The sequence below is a fragment of the Cololabis saira genome, chromosome 12 (assembly GCF_033807715.1).
Source record: "Cololabis saira isolate AMF1-May2022 chromosome 12, fColSai1.1, whole genome shotgun sequence".
In the NCBI taxonomy this organism is placed as follows: domain Eukaryota; kingdom Metazoa; phylum Chordata; class Actinopteri; order Beloniformes; family Belonidae; genus Cololabis; species Cololabis saira.
The window spans coordinates 41,908,996-41,925,402 of NC_084598.1; the positions used below are offsets into that span (position 1 = coordinate 41,908,996).

The 16,407-nt window shown below is 41.8% G+C and overlaps 1 protein-coding gene across 1 annotated transcript; it reads left to right on the forward strand.

Moving 5' to 3' along the window:
- Positions 1 to 1,599: 1,599 nt before the first annotated feature.
- Positions 1,600 to 10,238, forward strand: zgpat (zinc finger, CCCH-type with G patch domain). Its single transcript, XM_061735083.1, has 7 exons — positions 1,600 to 1,731; positions 3,923 to 4,588; positions 6,342 to 6,475; positions 6,583 to 6,747; positions 6,854 to 6,973; positions 8,245 to 8,650; positions 9,804 to 10,238. The coding sequence occupies exons 2-7, from the start codon at positions 3,981 to 3,983 to the stop codon at positions 9,940 to 9,942; spliced, it is 1,572 nt and encodes a 523-aa protein (XP_061591067.1). The 5' UTR covers positions 1,600 to 1,731; positions 3,923 to 3,980; the 3' UTR covers positions 9,943 to 10,238.
- Positions 10,239 to 16,407: the final 6,169 nt, after the last annotated feature.

Here is a 16,407-nt window from a genome sequence, read left to right on the forward strand (position 1 = left end):
AAATCATAGGATACAGTATTTAAATTATAAACCTTAACATTGTCATGATCATTAGATCTGGTCTAAACTCTTCACTGGATTTCTGAAAACAGTTTATAAGATTTTTTGAGCATTAATTAGTATAAATCTTACAAAAGTCACGTTGTGAAGCGTAAATACTCAAATAACGTTTCGGTATCAATGGAAAATAATCAGGTATAAAACGTACCTTCACATTTGTATTATGAGAAACTCTTCCTCAAACGTAGGATAGTTATTTTTAATCTAAAGTTAAATGTTTACACATTGATGGAATAAGCGCTGGTTCTTCATGGTGAGCGTCATCATTCTGCGACACCGGCGCACTGCTGTGACGTAAGACAAGACATCCGGGGATTTTCACAATAAAAACGCAAACACCTCTAAATTTTATCTGTTTATTTTCTAAAGCAGCAATTCCCAACTAGGGTCATCTCACATTGAATATAACAAATTCAACGTAGACCAAATACAGTCCAATTCAGTACAATTACAATCCAGTTATATTACAATAAAATCCAATTCACTATAACCCATTGATAGTTATTTTAATTGAACTTTTAATTGAACTGACATAAATATGCAGAGGGACGCCTTGACGTCATGATTTTGGTTGTGAGACGTCTTCCTGTTGAAAGGAAGTTGTACTCGACTGTTTCATCATGCATGCTCTGAGCAGGAGATTAAAGTTAAGTTCTGATGCATCTGTTGGGCTTGTTAAATAGCCTGTTATTATGAAAATATTATTTTGAATTTATTTGAACATTATAATGTCGTTAGTGGTCATTAACATTCTTTCTGACACATTTCAATAGGTAAATATTTAAAAAGTACATTGTAAAAAAGGTTTCAAATGTCTTTTTGGCTGTAGACAATGGAAAATATTTTTTTATTATTTCTTTATATAGGACATTTGGATACAACAAATGTTGACCAAGCAGCGTAGCTGCTAAACACATGAAAGTGCCTTATATTCAGTCCACTAATGGAGTTGTCAAATAATGTACAGTAAAGATTTAGTGGGGCTTTTGAAAGAATTATCATATCCAATTCAGATCAAATGTCATTACTTATTTATACTTAACTGCAACAAATGACAATAAAACTTACTTTTTGTCTTTTTTTGTGTCTTTTTAATAAAGGAACCTGTGTGAAATCATATAAAGATTTTAAATGGCAAGGGAAAAAACGGTATATCAAAAATAGAGAAATAGTAAATAAGAATACTAAAATAGAAGAGAAAAATAATAAATATCACTCTATTCAAATTAAAAAGACAAGGGGGAGAAGTCAGTCTTAAAAAAAAATAATATTTTTATTGTTTCTAAGCAACATAACACATAGAAACAATCCTCTTAGAGATGAATGACTGTGCAAATGATCTGATACAAATGAATAGACTATCCTATTTAAAATGTTACAAATAAACAAAATCAACATGGAAACTAACAGGGTTACTTGTAAACAAAACCAGCAAGCTCAATTTCCCCAACAATCCTCTTCATTAGCTGTTAAAGCACATGTGCTTTATTGTGAAGGGACAGAAACATTCAGGGCGGAAGTCGGTGTTTCCTCCATGCTGCTTTATTGTCCCGGATCTGTTGCTCCTGCTCTGTCAAGTCCTTTTATTGATATTATCAACACGATCCATCTCATGCGGGTCACTTCTCCAGTTACTGAAGTGGATGTTACACAAACTGTCTAATTACAGAGGTAATTAATGTGTATTATGATGTGATTAATGGGTTTATTTCAGCTAAACCAGTGTTGTGTTGCGCTGCAGAACTGATGCTGCAGGGTTGAATCTGGGAAAAATGTGATTTTAATCAACATATTATCACCCAATAGTCTTGAATGTTTCACACACGACCTTTTTACAGCATATATTCAGCAAACCAAGCAGATCTGGTCAAGAGTGAAGTCTAAAATGTATTTTATGATGATTTCTTGCTGCTTCTGCGTCCTTTCCTACTTAAATAACTTTACAGTCTTTTATATGTGTGAAAGATCTGCATGTTCGTTTGTCTGATGTTCCATCAGAAAACCAGTGATCAGAATCAAATGTTATGACAAGCTTTTATTATATAATGCTCAATGTTTCCCAGCCAGGGTTCAATTTTCTCAAACCACAAATGTAGGAGAGAAAATGCACCCAGTGTTCATTAATCCAGTTATATTTATACTAAAAAAGCAGGTGTTTTTTGTACGTGAACCCCATTGGTGGAGCCGACTGCCAAACATGTCAGGCTTTCAACCGTATGTCCCTGTTTATTGTTTCCTACTTGAGATGAACACAGATAATGGATGAGACCCATCAGTGTTAAAACGTATGTTTCTCTTCATTGTCTTCATTTGAGAGTAACACCAACTTAATTTACAAGAAAAGTCAGCAGCGTCTGTACCGTCTTAGAAAACTGTCCAAATTTTGTTGATTCATCCTTGATGTCCATGTTCTATCGTTCTTTCATTGAGTCTGTATTAACTTTTTCTTTCATTTGTTGGTTTTCATAAATCAGGGTAAAGCAGAAAACTGTTCTTACCAAGGTGGTTAATGTCTGTAGTAAAATAATTGGCTCTGCTCAGGTGACTCTACAGGACCTGTAGAACAAACAGCTGTATAGGAAAGATAAAAACTATCCTATCGGACTGTTCCGTCCTCTACACCAAGAGTTTCAGTTTCTCCCATCGGGTACACGGGCTCAGACTTCCACTTCTCAAAACTAACAGACATAAACATTCTTTTGTACCTTCTGCATCTCCCTTCTCAATTCCATGAGGAAAAGGTAGCTGTTGTGGGGTCCCCCCCGCTGCCTCCGCGGCGGGGCGCCTCTCTGGTCCTGGAGGGACACTTTCGTGTGGGGCGGGTGCGCCTGCCCGCGTCGGCGGCCGGGGCGGCTCTGTCTCTCCGGGCAGGCTGGCCCCCTGCCGGGTGGGGGCCGTTGGCCTGAAGGGTGAGGGCCTCCTGGCCGCGTGTCCGGCCCGGACCGGGTGGCCGGGGATTGCCTGGGTCGCGGTCCGCCGCCGCGGGGTCTCTGGCTGCTTCTTCCCGTGTCGTGGGGGCCCCCGCCCGCGGGCCCCCACGCAGGCGGTGGGTTGCCTCCCTCCTACTTCTCCCCTCTGTGGGGTTGCCGGTGGCCTGGGTTCCGGGCTCTTCCGTGTCGGCCTCTGGTCTCGCGGGTGGCGGGCTTGCTCCCCCCCCTCCCCCACTATAGATACACTTCAGGTGGAGCTTTGTTTGGTTTATTACAGACAGACAGACAGACAGACAGACAGACAGACAGACAGACAGACAGACAGACATGATCATATACATACACGCATACACACACATAGACATACACACTGGCTTGTTCACCTGCATGCTTGCTCTGTAGTTTTTGGGGTTAGGTAGCGGTAGCTTAGCTCAGACTGCGATCAGATCTCAAGATTTGGGTCGATTGCTGTTCGTGTTTTGGTCGGCTCCGTGCCGGTTTCGTGTTTTGTTTGTGGTTTTTTGTTGCAGATTTCCAGTGCTTGACGTGTGTCTCCGTGTGTTCCTGCTTCCTGGATTGGCAGTGGATGTCGTATATGTATATGTATGTGTATGCATATGTATGCGTATATATATATATGTATATATATTAAATATAGTAATAATGCACATATATATACCTTTGGTTTCTACCGTCATGGTATCAATCATTAATATGTGTGCAGACAAGGGAAAAAAAAGAAAAAAAGAAATACCCTTCAAACCTTTAAACAATTTCATACAATCCTAACATGTGGATGTCATAAAAGGTGTTACTGGAGGATTTTAAACTGTATTTGTAAGTGATATCAAAGATGAATGCCACTGCTGATCTCTTGATTCCTCCGTCTCCTCCTGCTCCGTCTCCTCCCGCTCCGTCTCCTCCTGCTCCAGGTGTGCTGGGGAAGCTGATGTTGGCCGTCCCTGCCCGACCCTCCGCCAGCTCGTCGGTATGGATGAGGAAACGCTGGAGGCGGCGATCGCCGCCTACGCCGCCCAGCTGCAGCAGGTGGAGGCGGCCCTGACGGCCGGCCTGGACCCCGGCCAGCAGCCCGATCTGCTCCAGCTGAAGGAGGACCTGGGCCAGCTGATCGAGCTCACCGAGGCCAGCCTCATGTCCGTGAAGGCCAGCCGGCTGCTGGCCAGCCTGGAGGACGGGGACGGACGGACGGCCGACGCCTCGGAGACGTCGGCCGGCGGCGGCGGTGCCAACGGCAACGACGAGTTTGCCTCCTTTTACGCTGAACTGGGGGAGTCTTCAGGGGCCCATCGGTACTCGCAGAGGGACTCGACGGGGGAAGGAGCCTCGGGGGGGTTTGAAGACGAGGAGGAGGAGGAGGAAGAAGAGGAAGATGATTATCTTAGTGGCACCAAAGTGCGAGCGCCGTACAGAACGACGTGGGGGACGCTGGAGTTCCACAACGCCATGGTGGTGGGAGGAGAACCGCCGGACGGAGAGGAGCAGCAGGTCCGAGTGTTTTACCTCTACCCCACCCAGAAGGCTATGAAGCCCTGCCCGTTCTACCTAGAGGACAAATGTCGCTTCCAGGATAACTGCAGGTAAAATGTTACCTCTTTCATACCCACACTTGTATTCAGTACTCGAGTTGTAAAAAAAAAATCAGGGGGGATGGTGGATTTGATCATATGGGGACAGATAATTTGTGCTGATTACAAATAATATAATATATTACAAATAATAGCAGTGACCAAAACAGCTGCAGAAATACTGCAGGAATGACATAGCAGCAGTTAAATGCAGCCTTCTGTAAGCTTTAAATATCCACTGGGCTTACATCAAATACATCAAAACACAACAATAAAAAACACTTTTCTGAACTTATCAATATGACTCTGTCCTTCACAGGATAAGTAGTTTAGTTTTAGTTTTTAGTTTAGTTTAGTTTATTTTCGGTCATGACACAAAAGATAAATAAAATAAAAAACCAAGAATAAAAATGACAACAAGAAAACGAATACACTGTTCAAAGAAAACATAACAAAAAAGTTTCCAGTAGTAAAAGTAAAATGGATCACTGCAAAAACTCAAAATCTTAACAAGAATATTTGTCTTATTTCTAGTTAAAATGTCTCATTTTAGTAAAAAAAATCTCATTACACTTAAAACAAGACTCATCACTGGAAAAAACTACAATTTTCACCTGTTTCAAGTAGATTTTCACTTGAAATAAGTAGAAAAATCTGTCAGTGGAAAAATATTTTTTTGCTTGTAATAAGATAAATCTTGTCCCACTGGCAGATTTTTCTACTTATTTCAAGTGAAAATGTACTTGAAACAGGTGAAAATTGTCAAATAAGTTATTTTTCTGGTGTTATTTTTCTGGTGATGACTCTAATGTTGAAATAGCAGTAAAACCACATTCATTGATGAAATGACATAAGGGATGGAAAGGAGGGATGGCAGTTTTACAGGGGGGATGATTTGGACCGTTTCTATTTCAGGGGGGATGCCATCCCCCCTCAACTCCAGTACTGCTGCTTGTATTAAATATGTGATTTCTCACAGCGAGCTCCTCCTTCCATTGCAAACTTCCCATCAAAACCTCTACTTTGTTTGTTTCCACTTATGCAGCCACGGCTGTGTTCTGGGTTAGAAATCATATATAACCCCTTAAACTGCTCTTAGTCTTACAGAAATATACAGGACTGTCTCCGAAAATTAGAATATTGTGATAAAGTTCTTTATTTTCTGTAATGCAATAAAAAAATTAAAAAAATGTCATACATTCTGGATTCATTACAAATCAACTGAAATATTGCAAGCCTTTTATTATTTTAATATTTCTGATTATGGTTTACAGTTTAAGATTAATATTCCCAGAATATTCCAATTTTTTGAGATAGGATATTTGAGTAGTCTTAAACTGTAAGCCATGATCAGCAATATTAAAATAATAAAAGGCTTGCAATATTTCAGTTGATTTGTAATGAATCCAGAATGTATGACATTTTTGTTTTTGTAATTGCATTACAGAAAATCACAATATTCTAATTTTCTGAGACAGTCCTGTAGAAAAAAGGTCATTAGTGTGTCTATTTAGTCTGCCTCTGTCAAACTGAACAAACAGTGCCACCCAGTGGCCAGAAGCGTCATGACATCTATAATTACCAGGTCGTTTCAGACAGTGATGCGTCACATGTGACAGATATGACTTTTAAACATCAGAACTTTTTTGAACCACACTTGCTGCCAGATGATCTCAAACACCTTAGTCCCACAGTTCTGTGTTCACATCCTCCCTGATGCCGTAGATCTCTTTTTGCTTTAAGAGGCGTTTTCCTGTGGCTGCAGGTTTTCCCACGGAGAGGTGGTGTTTGTGTCCGAGCTCCGAGAGTTCCTGCAGGGTGACCTCAGTCACATGGAAGAGGGATCGTCCTGTTTGACACGACATGAAGACGGAATCTGGTACCCGGCTAAGATAAGAGGTACCTTTAACGGAAAGAAAGAGAGAGAGAAAGAGAGAAAGCCAGGACAATGGTTGATTCCATTTATTTTGATTTAACATGATTGTTTTTTTTGTATCTCATCCTAGAAATTGACAGCGGTTTCTACACTGTGAAGTTTGACTCTGCGCTGATGAAAGACGCGGTGGTGGAGGCCGACGGCATCATCCCTCCTCTGAGAGAAGACGATCGTCCTTCCTCCTCCTCCGACTCCGACCCGGACGACACTGGAGACTTTGTGGGATACGCCAAAGGTTTCTGCCTTTAGCATATCGCTTATTTCACACTTTTCTTTTTGCCTTTGTGAAAAACATAAATAAATAAAACCTCACTGCTTATGCTCTTATTCTCACACAACAGTTTTAGACTCTGAGGAATCCACGGTGACGTCAAACCCTGCTGAGTTCGGGGGCTGGGAAGCTCATACGAGAGGGATCGGGTCCAGGCTCATGCTCAAGATGGGCTACGAATACGGGAAAGGTGAGTGTGAATGCTGGACCTTGATACGTGGACAGAACCAGCCCAAGCCTCTATTACAGCCAATAATACTGATTATTGATCATTCACACACCCACTATAAACTTATTTCATGTTCTTCCCTGTCATTACAAATACACTTGTAAAACTAGATGTAAGAACTTTTTGTTGTAGTTAGATTGTAATCCACAGGGATTAAGACCTTTTCACTCCTCCGAAACTCTACAATCATGGAATTGATTAACTGGTCTGTCAGCACAATTTTTGCGACGAGAAGTCAGGGGGTAAGGGAGCCCTCTTGCCCCGATGGGACATTTTTTTGCGGGATACCCAATGGATTCCTAGAAACATTGGAAACCGTTGTGCTTGGCGATTCTGTCTGTCGAGGAAGTTGAAGATGCCTTCATAATTGGATTTATGATAGCAGGATTTCTGCTAATTGGAGGGGGGGGGTTCCTTGTCTACCGACAAACGCGTAAGTCGTCGACAGCTGCTTTGGCCCTCTCCGAGCTGCCGGACGTCACTGAAGGGATCAGCTCTGCGACTAATACTCAGACTTTAACGCTGGGCTGGCGGCGGTCTTTGAGCTCATTGGAAAGATGGAGAAGACCTTGGAGAAGTTGGAGAAGCTCGGCTTGGCGGGAATTGATCACAAATTCGTCTGTTTGGAGTCGCCATTGATGAACCAGAGACTAAAGGCAGACGGAAAATTACTGAGTCTGTCTGTTTTCTTTTCAATATAATTGTTGATTCTATAATCTGGCCTTGACAGAGCGGTTTGGCCGACCGCTCTGGTCACAATCTTTCTGGTGGAATGTAAACAAGGTGAATCTGCCCCCACTAACCCTCCCCTCTCCAGAACATCTGTGGACCTGTTTCAGAACTGACCGAGCCGTCTGATAACATCAAGGACATTGGCTGAGGAGCAGCTCTGAGCGAAGTTCACAGACTTACCACCTACTCACACACTTGCTGAAACCACACCTCCCTCATTCTCAACGCCTTACTGGCTATATATATTACCCTTTGTCTGCTTTGTTCCGCTTTCGGGTCGCTGCTCGTTGTGGTCGACCGGCCGGCAGCTGAGCGGATTTACTGTTCTTGTATTGCTGCTTAGTTGTCCTGAATTGCCCCTCGGGGATGAATAAAGTTTCTCTGAATCTGAATTTAGGTTTAATTTGCATGTGCGACTGGGACAAAAATGCGTTGGAGTGGAAATAATAAAAAAAAACAGACAAAACCTAAAGTTCTTTGTCTTGTTTTTGTCCGTTCAGGATTAGGGAAGATGCAGGAGGGTCGAGTGGAGCCGGTGACGGCCGTGGTCCTGCCCAAAGCCAAGTCCCTGGACGAGTGTGCCCTGCTCACCCAGAGACGCACCAAGAGCAAGGCGGCGAAGAACGGCGTGCAGACGGGCCGGCCGAGGCGGCGGAGGAGGCGCCGGGCCGCCGCCGGGGACCGCCCTAACGTTTTTGACTTTCTGAACAACCAGCTGGGAGGCAGAAACTCCGGCCCTGCAGAGGGCGCCGCTGCGGCGGCGGCCACCGGGCTGGAGGCGTACAGGGGAGGACAACACACCAAGAGGAGGCTGAACGTCAGGCTGTTCCAGGCCGCCGAGAGGGTGTCGCAGACGGAGAGGGAGATCCAGAAACTGAGCGAGTCCCTCAGCAAACGGACAGGGAGGTTAGTACTATGGGCTCAAATTAAAGCCATGAATATTTTTTCTTTTATTTTTATTATCTGTAAATAAACGTTGTACTTGTAGAAATATTTTGTGCGTGTGCAAAAAATATTTGTACTTGCAAAAAATATTTGTACTTGTAGAAATATTTTGTACTTGCAAAAAATATTTGTACTTGTAGAAATATTTTGTACGTGTGCAAAAAATATTTGTACTTGCAAAAAATATTTGTACTTGTAGAAATATTTTGTACGTGTGCAAAAAATATTTGTACTTGCAAAAAATATTTGTACTTGTAGAAAATATTTTGTGCATCTGTAAAACATTTTTGTAGCTGTGGAATTAATTTGTCTGTGTGCAACATTGGATATACAAAGCTACAAACTTTTTTTACAAAAGCTACAAACCTTTTTTACAACTACGAATTATGGCGAATTACGGCACTGTTTTGACGTGCCAATAGTAAGAGCCAATCAGCGATCTTTGGCACGGGTTTCAAAGCGTTTCTGGAGAGCCAATCAGCACATTGCATCGCCTACTGACATCGCCGCCATATTGGATGTAAACTAATACAAATAAATTGACTTATTTTCATAAAGTGCCTTTCTACAAAGAAATTTACATTTTACGTCTCATTTATTCATTCACACACGCACTAATATACTTGGGAAATAGTTAGGCACCAAATATAATATATTTAATTTTCTCAGATGGCAAAAATAAGAACTTTATTGATTCCACATAGGAGTAATTCATGTTATATCAGCTATAGAGAACAAGGTAGTGCCGAAAAACAATATATATCCCCCCCTCATACAGTACTGGAGTCACCATGTGACATTTTGAGTTATTCATGAGGCTTTTATGTCTAATTTGACATCTGTGAAGGCTAAGAACTAATGGTGAATAATCCACCGTGTCATTAATCATCAGCTCATTGCGATGCCGCGATAACCTTTATGGTACACGGGGGCGGATGACGGCAGGATTCACTGACAGGCAGCAGAGGATGAGCTTTTCCTTTCATGTCAAATCTGTCAACTTCTGTGGGGATTGTGTGAAACTGTTTTGAGCTTGGACCCTCGTTGCTCTGAAACATCATCGTGGCTCGTCACGGTTCTCTCCCTGATTTATTCCCCGTCTGTGTTTGACAAGGGATCCGTCCACGCTGAAGCATCTGGAGGAGAAGCTGTCGGCGGCGCGCCGCCTGCTGGCCCAGCAGAAAGCCCAGGAGCTGTCGGTCCAGCGGGAGCACCGGAAGGCTGACACGCACAAGAAGATGACCGAGTTCTGACCCCACATCCTTCACTGCCTTCCCAAGCTTTTCTGGCTTGTTATACATTTTTGTTCCTCGCTTGTTGTCAGTTTGCTGCAGTTTTTTTTTTTTAAACATTTTTTTTTAGAATAATTTGTCATCACCGATTTGAGCTGACGGATTTTATTTTCTGAAAAGTGGATGATGTGCATTATGTTTTTTTTTTTTTTTTCTGCTCACCCTGGATGATTGGATTTACACTGTAAAATCTGCAATAATATTAAAAATCAATTATTTGTTATGAGCAATTTTATGTACCAAAAGTAAACATGTTTTGAAAAATGGTATTGCGTATTTTCCGATGTTTTCAGCTGCACAGCTTCACACAGCTGAACTCCAGTGAGAAGAGTCTCTGCCACATGACTTTTTTATGTGCTCTACACTTTTCTGAGAGATGTTTTCGTGCCTCTGGACAGCAGCTTCTGCAGAGCACCGTGAAGTTTACTCTGACATTCAGACTGATTTTTAATACTGCATTCTTTGCAGTTATAGCCACGCCGCTCATACCAGCATCTTTGTGCTAGTACATTTCTCCTCGGGGGATTAATAAAGTTTATTCTATTCTATTGTATTCTATTCTAAATCCAACATGCATCATCTAGTGCAGGGGTCGGCAACCCAAAATGTTGAAAGAGCCAAATTGGACCAAAAACACAAAAAACAAATATGTCTGGAGCCGCAAAAAATGAAAAGTCTTGTATCAGCCTTAGTCTACTTGCCAGCAATGTGAACCCGGAAATGTTGAGTACCCCAAAGTTTTATGTTAGAAATGTACAGAAATGTACAGTATAGGTCCCCAGCAATTAGAAACTGCCGGATGCTAACTTACATGTGTTGGGCAATTAGCCTAATTAGCATCAATTAGCATACTCGCATATATGGACAATATTTCAGCAATTGCTTGGCCAATTTGGACAATATTGGAGTGGTTCTGGGGGTTATTGAGAATGCTGAATCCATTTCTGACATTTCCCATTTACCTTAGAATGAAGGCAACACATGCTGCATGTATATATATTAGTTATAACTGGGGGAATATTTATTTTTTCATTATGCACTTTGAGAAAAAAGTCGACATGTCGAGAAAAAAGTCGAAATGTCAAGATTAATGTTGAAGTACAATCTTTAGAAAAAAGTCGAAATGTTGAGAAAAAAGTTGAAATTTCGAGAAAAAAGTCAAAATGACGAGAAAAAAGTCAAAATTTCGAGAAAAAAGTCGAAATTTCGAGAAAAAAGTCGAAATGTCAAGATTGAAGTACAATCTTTAGAAAAAAGTCGAAATGTCGAGAAAAAAGTCAAAATTTCGAGAAAAAAGTCAAGATTGATGTTGAAGTACAATCTTTAGAAAAAAGTTGAAATGTCGAGAAAAAAGTTGAAATATTGAGATTAAAAAGGAAAGGAAAAAGGAAGAAAAAAGAGACAAAAAGGAAAAAAAGAAAGAAGAAAAAAAGGAAAAAAAGAAAAAGGGAAAAAAAAGGTCAAACATTTTTGAAAAAGTTCCAGGAGCCTTCCAGACCGACCAACTGGACTAATGACCATCAGCAAGAGCAGCAACCTCTCCAGTCCTAAAGGGAGAGAGATAATACAAAGCCTTCCGGTAAGGGATTAATGGCACCAGTGAGATACAGCGTGAGCCACGCGTGAAGTGCACGGATGGACCCTGTGAGAGCAGATCGTATCCATAAATACAGAGTTTCTGAACCTTCCAGTCTTTCCCTGAGGGGTGCAAGCTCTGTCCTGTTGAGTGACAGCACGTTGACTGCTGCTATCGCAAGGAATTTGCTGATTGTTGCGGAAAATGGTAAAACTGCTCTAAGTGAGGGGATATAATGGGATCCCTCGAGGGGCCGTGCTTCACGGTGCACACCAGTTACCGGCCTGAGTCACTGTGTGTGTGTGTGTGTGTGTGTGTGTGTGTGTGTGTGTGTGTGTGTGTGTGTTGTCCACATATTGGTATTTTGTATGCACCACATGCTCCTGCAGACATCTGCCTCGTTCATGTCTGACTGGCCTATTAGAGTCGTTTTCCCTGCTTATCAATTATCAGAGCCGGGATTATGTGATTAGGAAGTGTGGATGGAGAAATTGATTGGGAGGCCACTTTGACAGACATTTTACTTTAAACTTCTAGTTGAAGTTTATGTCTGCATGTTGCATGAGTGAGGTGAATGAATGCATTAATCTGTGCCTTTTCCTCGTCCCAAAGTGTTTGTGACCAAACATGACAAATACAAGATCACATAGATATCACAAATTATGCCCATTAACTGAGGTGTACTCATGAGTGCACAATAGGTGACGTTTTTATTTCAGCACAAGCAGCATGAGTGGCAAAAACTAAACTAAATTATTGCTGCAAGCAGCGATGAACGGGCCCTCACGCATGCAATTTTCACTAATAAAGGTCAAGGACTCAAAACTAAGTCTGATGACACCACCCACGAGTCTTTATGTCAAACCATTCAAAAGTTATGGCAGAAAGTAGGAAGTACCAAATATGGACCAATCGGATGAAGGGGGGGCACGCTTTTTGGCGTCTATCGTCGCCACGGTAACGTTTTTGACGGAGAAAAGTAATGCCCATCGTCGCAGGATGGAGACGCACATTTGGATGTATAACACACCTGGGTGCACGTTACGGTTCGGGCCGTATTAACTGCCAAAGAAATGGCATAAAAATGCGCCAAAATTACACGATTAATTTGAAAATGCCCGACTTCCTGTTGGGTTTCGGCCATGGCGCCAAGAGACAAATTTTTCCAGGGGGCGCTGTTGAGCCATTAGGCCACGCCCATTAATGTAAACCATTAAATATCAAATTTATCGCCAGGCCTGGCTTGCGTGCAAAATTTGGTGACTTTTGGGGCACGTTTAGGGGGAAAAAAGGCCAGGTCAGTGCTCAGGCCCTAATAAGACAAAAGACTTATGAAGTCCTCGAGGCCAAAACCTGCAAAATTATGAGCATTAAAAGGAAATCCCACACATGGCACGTTATATACAAATGTCAAAGATCACTTTAAGACTTTTCTAATTAATGTTAAAGGAGCTTGACGCAAGAATAAGAAATGAGACTCATTGGCGCCACGACGACCATCGGGGTTCCTGCAGCCAACAGCGAAGCCGGCACGGGAGCGCGTGTGTAATCTCATGTGATTTCCAAATCAAGCTCTAAATATGACTTACAATGTTATCTTACCTGGTCAGTAGGAAATGAGCCATGTCAGCATCTATTTTCAGTCCCAATTCAAGTTGAAGCTGCCTCCATGACTCAAACGCGTATCTAATGTTTACTCGTGCGCCTCCGAGAACGCGCATGCAGTGTCATTTGACGTCACATCCACAGGACAGCGCGGGAAATTCCGGCCAGGAATTGCAGCACATTTTGCAGCACACAGCCTGTTCAAGGCAACAGAGAGATACACTAGAGGGCTCATTCTTTTTGGTTTGGAACGCTTCATCTGACATTATTACTAGAAAACTTAAAACGTATACGAATTTTTTTCATAAATCCTGCCTCATGCTCCTTTAAATAGCGACACAACAGTCCCTGACATGTCCCAGATCGCTTGGTTTGGGCCCTAATAACACAATCAGATCAACCTAAATATGAGTCAGTGACCAAAACAGGAGCTAACCCTCTGACCGGAGTAGCGGAGAACCCAAAAGCAGGAGGTTAGAGTTAAGGATACCCTTTATTCACTAACAGCGTGACAAACAGACTAGCAGAGGGAAAACAGACAAGGCTGTATGCAGTGGATACACTTTATGTACCCTGAAAGGTTAACAAATTAATAATATTTAGTTTGAAGGGTTTGAAGTTGGGCTGGATTATCCAACAGGAAGTCGACGTGTGCGCTGAGTAAATCCACTGCTTGTTTTCAGGGCTGCCTCCGCTGCAATGACTCAAAAGATACAGAAATATTCTTGCAAGGACACCGTCTCAGTCAGATCTCGTCATCTTTTGTGAGAATACAATTGAAATGGAAAAGTTAACATCAATACAGGAAACAGTGAAACTTCAAACCTACAGTGGAGCAATGCGGCCTTGAATAAAAAGCTTCTTTTTTTTCTCTCTTAAAACACAGCGTTTGAAAAGTCTCTTTCCTTTACAACAACATCTACAACACGCACCTAACCCGTGGAGACAGTTTCTTATTACCCAGAAGCCCGAGAGCCGCTGAAGTCTTCAGGCTAGTTGGCTTCACATCTCGTAGGGAGAGCCACGGAGAGATTGTGGGGAGACCTTGCATGGGGGGGGCGTGCTCTCCATCCTGCAGAATTTACCTACAGGGCACACAGAGGATTTGAGAATGATACAATCAGCCTATTGTTTAAAAACCCAGAGGGGAGTTAAAAAAAAAAACCATGCCAGATTGCTATTTATCGATTTTGCTCAGCCCTTAACACCGAGCGATCCCCCATTCCAGGCACCAGATTGACAGCGCATTAGGAGCTGAGCTAGAATCTGGCAGGTGGACACAAAAGCTGAGTGCCAAAGTTGAAGAAATAGCTTTTAATAAAAATGAATTGAATTTCTCCTGGACCACTTCAGAGCTGCCGCCTCCCATATTTGCAGATTTCAATGCACAAACATAAAATAAGCATAATGCAGATGTTCCGGCCATTGGGAGCCTGAACGGAGTTTTCCCAAAGAGTTTTGGTGGTTTTTACAACATTATCATCTCAAAACTCACCTGTGTGATTTGTTTCTTATCCTTTATCTTACTTTACCTTATCTTTTATCTCTTATCTTTTTTATAGACAAGTTTTACGCGCCAAGACCTGGGCGCCGCCATTACCGTACACAAATGCATTTAATTTCCGCCGGAAGTGGTTTGTGCAGCATCTACCAGTGTAAACACAGCAGCGTGGATGCTAGCCTAAGGCCCCGTTTCCACATATTTACAAAAACAGATATTTCCCCCTCTACGTTTTGAAAAATTCCATTGTTTAAACGAGATTGTTTCCAAAATCTCTTCGTTTACACGAATCCGCATAAATACGCTGTTAACGTCATGCCAGCCAATCAGAATCCTGGAAAAAACATCAACAAATGACACGTGACGTGTAACTTCCAGTTAAGGCTGATTTGTGGTTCCGCGTTACACCAACGCAGAGCCTACGCCGTAGGATATGCGGTGACGCCCACCGTACGGCGCGCATCGCCGCGTACCCTACGCCGTAGCTCTGCGTTGATTTAACTCGGAACCATAATTCAGGCTTTACTTCCAAGACGGAATGAGAGTCTTTCGTTTGGAGTAACAGAGAAGTTACTTTTAAGTGTGACTTTAGAATATAAAACAGGTAAAATACAAGAAAATATTGACGGTGGCCAAACAAATTGTAAACACAGGTGGCACACATGACGCTGGTGACGTTTCTGTTGCATAATGTGACGTTCTGAAGCCTAAATCTCTGTTTTCCTCTGTTTAGACGCAAACGTGAAAACAGAGTTTTTGAAAATCTCCACTTTGGCCGGAGTTTTCAGAAATGATCGTTTTTGGTGACTTTGAGCTCCGTTTTCGTGTAAACAAACGGCCAAAACGCATGAAAACGCCTCAGTTTTTGCTCCGTGTAAACGAGGCCTAAAGCAAAGACTCGCTGCTTGTGAGCTTTTAATGTCGACAACTATGTTATTGCAATGGGAACACGGTTCTACTACTTTGACTGGAGATGGCGTTACTCTCCCCTACCCGAATTCAGTGCAGAACTGGGAGGATAACATGACGACATGGCCCAGCGGAACGTACAGCAAGATTTGAACATTGCACTCACATACACAAGCATATGCACACACACAATTATCATCATAGCAGCCTGCCAAATTGCATTGTATTTATGATGTAGATTAACACACTCAGGCACACACACACTCTATTAATGATGTAGCTATGGTGGGCACACAATCATCACAACAGCCTGCTACATTGCATTATATTTATGATGTAGACCAGGGGTATTCAACTAGATTCGGCCGGGGGCCACATCTGCAAAAGGACTGTATGGAGAAGCCGCACAATTTGAAAATGTGGGGGTTTTCAAAATGTATTTTGCACTCAAAGACGAAGACTTATGTAAATATAATACATTTGTATTATACATTTGAATATATCTAGTTTACATATGAATTATGTATTCATTGTCTCCAGATTTAGTAATTGTGAATGTTAAATATAATATTCAGATAAAGAAATATTATTTTAAATGCAAGTTCATTTTGAAACCATGCATTGTGCAAACTTAATGAAATTGATATTGACCTACTTTTAATAAAACACGCCATAATCACAAAGTACCACTTTCCACCAAGATTTCCTTATTTGAATATTATATTAAGCATTGAGCACAACCATTTAAGTCCATAGTAGCCAGTTATAAAAATATTATTAAAAAAAAATATATATATTTTTTTTTTTTTTCAAAAAACACCCCCTTTTTTGAAAT

Coding starts and splice junctions, on each gene's coding strand:
- zgpat (XM_061735083.1), top strand. CDS start 3,981: ATGGATGAGGAAACGCTGGAGGCGGCGATCGCCGCCTACGCCGCCCAG. Junction 6,476..6,582: donor GTACCCGGCTAAGATAAGAG/GTACCTTTAACG, acceptor ATCTCATCCTAG/AAATTGACAGCGGTTTCTAC. Junction 6,974..8,244: donor GGGCTACGAATACGGGAAAG/GTGAGTGTGAAT, acceptor TTGTCCGTTCAG/GATTAGGGAAGATGCAGGAG.